General features: G+C 38.0%; 2 protein-coding genes across 2 annotated transcripts; both read right to left on the reverse strand.

Annotated features, from left to right (window-relative positions):
* Positions 1-1,025: 1,025 nt before the first annotated feature.
* On the reverse strand, positions 1,026-3,704 carry LOC145890795 (uncharacterized). Its single transcript, XM_082981887.1, has 4 exons — positions 3,461-3,704; positions 3,178-3,307; positions 2,380-2,429; positions 1,026-2,243 (listed from the first exon to the last, which is right to left on the reverse strand). The coding sequence occupies exons 1-4, from the start codon at positions 3,702-3,704 to the stop codon at positions 1,435-1,437; spliced, it is 1,233 nt and encodes a 410-aa protein (XP_082838013.1). The 3' UTR covers positions 1,026-1,434.
* A 94-nt stretch (positions 3,705-3,798) lies between these two features.
* On the reverse strand, positions 3,799-4,910 carry LOC145912348 (alpha-N-acetylgalactosamine-specific lectin-like). The gene is made up of 3 exons (XM_082999792.1): positions 4,659-4,910; positions 3,999-4,232; positions 3,799-3,933 (listed from the first exon to the last, which is right to left on the reverse strand). The coding sequence occupies exons 1-3, from the start codon at positions 4,888-4,890 to the stop codon at positions 3,878-3,880; spliced, it is 522 nt and encodes a 173-aa protein (XP_082855918.1). The 5' UTR covers positions 4,891-4,910; the 3' UTR covers positions 3,799-3,877.
* Between the last annotated feature and the right edge of the window lie 1,090 nt (positions 4,911-6,000).

The following is a 6,000-nucleotide window of genomic DNA, read 5'->3' on the forward strand; positions in this document are numbered from 1 at the left end:
GAAAATCTCCCTTCTTTAATTTGTTCACAAAAGGCGAATTACACCGGCAAACTTTGAAACACAGCATAAACTTGTGCATCTCGTAAAACTCCATACTGTGAACGATTGTGTAGTTAAACTTACTGAGCCTCTGTTAGAGTCACCACTTACGTCTACGTAAGAATATACGTTGTTTGGTTTGACCACAGCGTTATTGACGTAACACCGCCAACATTCGCGTGGTTCTGATTGATAATCGAAACGCGTCACACGTTGCAGAGAAGGCGCGTAACTACAGTGAAAACCATTCTATAAAGGAAGCATATGACGTCTGATGTTTATTGTTGGTGATGGCAGACGCATTTTTATTCCATACGGAGAACAAATTGTTTGTTAATTACTAATTTATTTATATTATTTATTTCATTTATAACTTATATCAACCTCTCAACAACTTTTAAAATCCTTGCCATGAAAGAATTGCGCAACAACCCAACCAGTGACGTATGTAACTTTCCTGTCCTCACGGTTAAATGACAGCAAATCATCGAATTCACAAATTCACTAATTTGTCAGATATTCGAAATCACGACAATTTTACCTAAGTAAAAACCGGTCTTTGGTCGAGCTGCGATTCCACTTTAACCGAAGATTAACAAACGCATGCTGCTGTAGTAAGACTATGGCTTAACTAACGTTAGTCCATGAAGCACATACCTGTGGTTCAACATTTCCTTTATAAATTACGTGTAAGAATCGATGCAGGTTCGTTTTTTAATTAATCAAATACTCCTACGTTTGTTTATCCGCTTTTGTTCGAGTGGGAAAACGTCACACCCGGAAAGTTGTACGGTGGAATGATACCACGCATAAACACACGTTACCTCGGCTTCTAACAATGTTGGATAGGAATGTTATGAATAATAACATAATGAAAAACTGACTGCAGGCAAGTTTCGGATAATTGCACCAAGCTTTGTGCCCAACACTAAATATCACAATGCAAATTAGAAAGATAATAACTTTCAACAGTTGACCGCTTTACTAACAAACGTTTTATTGATAAACATGTGATACACAAGAAGTACGCACATATTTGCCAACTTGAGCGGAAGTTGGGAAATGCTTGTAGCAAATACAAGCCTTGTTGGACTTGTTACGTCAAAATGGTCATTATATTATTGTAAGGGTGATTACATCGTACATCTCGAATTTTACAAGTGCTGAATAAAATAAATCAAGTTTCGATTAAGGCAGAACAAATGGAAAGACCATTTTCCACGACAAAACGGACACACGCCACGTTATCTACAAGCAAACTTATTCGTTTTGCTTAGTCTTTCTTGGAGTAAACAAAAGTCATGAACACCGAAGAATGTGGGTTCGAACCCAGGTATGGCCATTAACACAATTCACGTTTTAAATGCAGGTGAAGATAATCAACAATAAAACCAATTAGTTGTTTGTTTTATTCACCACGGCGTAAGTTTCATCTGTGACGTCATGGTTTTGATGGACATTGACTCGGACACTCTGAACTTTGTGTAATTGATCGTAAGTTTCAGAAACACTTTCGTCAGTCTGTAAACCACTGTAAACTTCTTCTGTCGTCGCCTCATGCTGCAGTTGGTCGTAAGTATCTGTGTCATTATCGGTCAGTTGCAATGTGTTGTATGTTTGTGTGTCTGGTACGGGATGTTGAAGGTGGTCGTACGTTGCCTGTTGCTCCACGTCTTGATGAAGTGAGTTGTAAGTCTCAGACTCCAGTTGAAGTTGGTCGTAATTATCCACAAGTTCTACCTCCAGTGCTGTGGCGTACGTTTGCTCTTTAATCCGCGACACTTGCGGTTGATTAATGTTTTCATCCTGTGCAGTAGCGTATGTTGCACTCAACGCAGTGTCGTATGTGAGTTCTTGAATTTTGTCATCTTGCTCAAAGTTATCAACTTCTTGTGCTAATCTATACGGATTTTCATGTGGATTTTGCCCCTGTAGTTTGGCATATGTATCTCCATTCTGCTGGGCTTTGTGTAAAACGTCGTAACTTTCCTCGTTTTGAAACTTATCAATTTCACTGTAAGGACATTCTTCGTCGACTCGATTAACATCTTCTGCAATTACGTACGTCTGTGTTTCCGGTTTTGTGACGTCATGACTGAGATTGTTGTTCTTTATGATGGTTTCGCTTCCGGATTTCCGTTTTGTTGAATTTCCTTTACTTTTACGTGAAGGATTGGTTGGGTTTTCTGGTTTAGAATCTCGACCTGCGAGTTAATATATGTGGGTTAAAACCGGTCCCTCTCCACCAACAATTAAACGTTCCTTATACCGAGCTACGTCACGCACTCATACCAACGTACAGAGATCATTAATGTAAACATAACTGGAAAAATTACTCACAATTCGTGTTTTCCATTTCATTAATCGTTGAGTTTGTCTTGCCTTCAGCACTAAATGCAACAAAAAATAAATTTGTTATCAACAATCTTATTAAACTAAGGGTGCCTCTAAACTGCCATTGTAGGCATCCTAGGCATTGTAGGCATTGAGTCTTGGCATTGTAGGCATTGAGTCTTGGTATTGTAGGTGTCGTAGACATTGTACGCATGGTGTCTGGGCATTGTAGGCATAATAGGCTTTGTAGGCATTAAATCTATGCCTAGACTCAATGCCTACGATGCCTACAATGCCTACGATGCCTACAATGCCTACAATGCCTACGATGCCTACGATGCCTACGATGCCCACAATGCCTACAATGGGTTTTTAGAGCGACCGTTTAAACCAGGGGCGGGCAACTTCTCCAGTCGGCGGGCCTGATATGAAAAAATGAAGTACTTGGCGGGCCGGATATTTACTGTAAACTCTAAATCTAATTTTAACAGAAAACAAAGAATCTAAAAACACAAAGAAAACAAAGAACTAAAGAATAACTAACAATCACTATAATTTAACGTAGTAAGCAAGTAGTGGGGGATTGCGGCAGACTGTGGCAGCGGGCCACATTATCATGTAAGACCGGAAACTGTCTGCGGGCCGCTCAACATCCCGTCGCGGGCCGTATGTTGCCCGCCCCTGGTTTAAACTAACAGCCAAGCGAAATTGACCACTAATTAATTTTGCGTTGTATTTTATTGTTTATGTTATGGCACATTTTATAAAGTGCTGTTTGTCAACTTATTTATGATAAACGTTTACCGTTTTCTTCTGCGAATGTGAAACACCATCAGTAGACTGAAAATAAACAGAAGAACTCCAACTCCAACCGGAGCAACAATAATGTACAAGTTGTTGTTGGTATTTGGTGGTAAGTTGCCAGATGAAGAGTCTAGTGAAGACATACGATATTTAATATTTACGAAATAGGGTTAAATTCATGCTCAGTCACCAAAACACAAGACATGGTATAATTTATAAAAGCTCATTAACGTTGAAACAAAAGCGATCTCCAAAATACAATGACGCAAAACTTTCTACTTGCCTGTTAAACCAGACGCGGATGAATACGAAGTTGTCGGATTTGTTTGACTAATCGTGTCATTATGTTTCGCCGTTTGTCCGAAAGCAGTTGTTTGGACTTGGCTGGTTGCTATTGGAGAACTACTTTTCGTTGTTGCTGTTGCGGTTGTAGTTGTTAATATTGTTGTTGTACTGGATGTTGTAGTGGTAGCAGGAGTTTTTGTGATCTTTGGTTGTGTTGACGTAGACGTCGTAGCTGTGCACATTGTGACATGTTATGAATAAATCTGAATATGTGTATTTATGAAAAGTAAATGCGATTTTAATTTCCTGTGAAGGTTTCTATGTTTAACCCAACAATAAGAAAGCGCAAATACAACCACTTAGTGTGCGGTGATGCTGATTAAGTGCAGTCGGTGCCTTTGTGCAGAGCATTATTTTATACCGAACACAAATTGCTGTTGTTTCGAATAAGGAAGGCTGATTGCTTGCACACTACGAAGGAACAGATGTTTTTACAAAGATGATTGCGAACAAAAAAAATATTTTGTATTGATTACCTGGGTTTCTTTCACAAATATATCTCGATGTAAACGAGCAAGGAACATCTCTCCATCTGTATGTTGGATCAAGTTCATAAAGCCATCCCATTATCACACAATCCTCATTTCCACCAGCGTTGTTTGGTTCGTTTGTAAACCACTGCCCACTGTCAGCTTTTGATCCATCCGTCCATATAAAGTTGTTTTTTCCCTGAACTCGTGTTGCTCCGATGTAGAACGAGTATGGAACAGCTGTACAACGATGAGCAAACGCATTACGTACGCCATATTATCCTTAAATAATTTTACGATTCGTTTGTTAAAAGTTACTTCTTTCAGCAAAACTTTTTTTTGCCAAAGTTTGAAACACAAGCTTTAAGATTTACTGAGAATCTGACTGCGATCTAATATTACAAATATCCGAGGAATTAACCCTGGAAACACATCCATGTAAATTTTTTGAAAAAAAAACAAAAAGTCTTTACTTAACACTAAGTGTACTAAATTCACTTGAGCTTGTCCATAAGTAACAAAACGTTCGTTAATTTTAGCATAATATACCCACACGTTCTTCATTTTCCATAACCTTGTATTTTCATAAAAACGAATTCATTTTTAAGTAAATTTATTTCCCGAACAAAAATCCGCGGTAAAGTATCATGCAAACGACAAATCTACCTGTAACTGTTCCAATCTTCCCCACAAGGAAGTTAAATATGGCTGTTTCTTTAACACTGGCGAGAAATGTATTGTGTGCATTGCCTTGGTGTCCACGGCACATTGTTTCAGCTTCTGTGTATGAATTAACTCGAGGTCCGATCAAATATTCCCTGTAGTCGTCATACTTGTACCAAGTTCGCGCAAAAACAACAGGAAGCATAAATCCAAGTATTATGGTCTGTACTTTCATGTTGCCTGTGCTAATACCAGCAATACACACACATATATATGATAGAACCTGTATTAATTATACAATTACGTAATTGTGTCTCATTAACATTCATACGCGATGTACACAACACACATGTTTTCAGGATTATAAAAGAAAAATGTTAAGAAGAATTTGAATAGCAGATTTACGTCACAATTACCCATTTGTAAAAATAACTCCTAGGACATTAATGTGAAACGAAACAATCGGACTTGTTAGAACGTATTAGAATCGACATTAAATGTAATTACTCCCACACAGAAACAATCACCCAAAGTCGCTTGTTCATGACAAAAACTCCATGAAAATTATTTGTTTTGTTTTACAAAATTCTATAAACTCCTGCTAACTTATGTGAAAATCTACTTTCTTTAATGTGTTCACAAAAGGCGAATTACATCGGCAAACTCTGAAACACAACATAAACTTGAACATCTTGTAAAACTCACTATGCTGTGAACGATTTTGCAGCTAACCTTACTGAGCCTCTGTCATAGATTCACCACTTACGTCTACGTAAGAAGCTACGTTGGTTGGTTTCACCACAGCGTTATTGACGCAACACCTCCCACATTCGCGTGGTTCTGATTGATAATCGAAACGCGTCACACATTGGAGAGAAGACGTGTAACTACAGTGAAAACCATTAAAGGAAGCATATGACGTGTGATATTTATTTGTGGTGATGGCAGACGCATTTTTATTCCATACGGAGCACAATTTGTTTGTTAACTATTAATTTATTTATATTATTTATTACATTTATCATTTCTATCAACCTCTCAACAATATTTAAAATCCTTGCTGTAACAATTGCGCAACAACCCAACCAGTGACGTATGTAACTTTTCTGTCTTCATGGTTAAATGACAGCAAATAAGTGAACAAACAGATTCACTAACTTGTGTTCCAAAACACAACAGTTACCAACTTAGAAACTGGTCTTTGGTCAAGCTGTGATTCCACTTTAACCGAATATTAACAAACGCATGCTGCTGTAGTAAGACTATGGCTTAACTAACGTTAGTCCATGAAGCTCATACCTGTGGTTCAACACTTCCTTTGTATCTTACGTGTAGGTATCGATGT

The sequence above is a fragment of the Ascidia mentula genome, chromosome 1 (genome assembly GCF_947561715.1).
Source record: "Ascidia mentula chromosome 1, kaAscMent1.1, whole genome shotgun sequence".
Classification (NCBI taxonomy): Eukaryota; Metazoa; Chordata; class Ascidiacea; order Phlebobranchia; family Ascidiidae; genus Ascidia; species Ascidia mentula.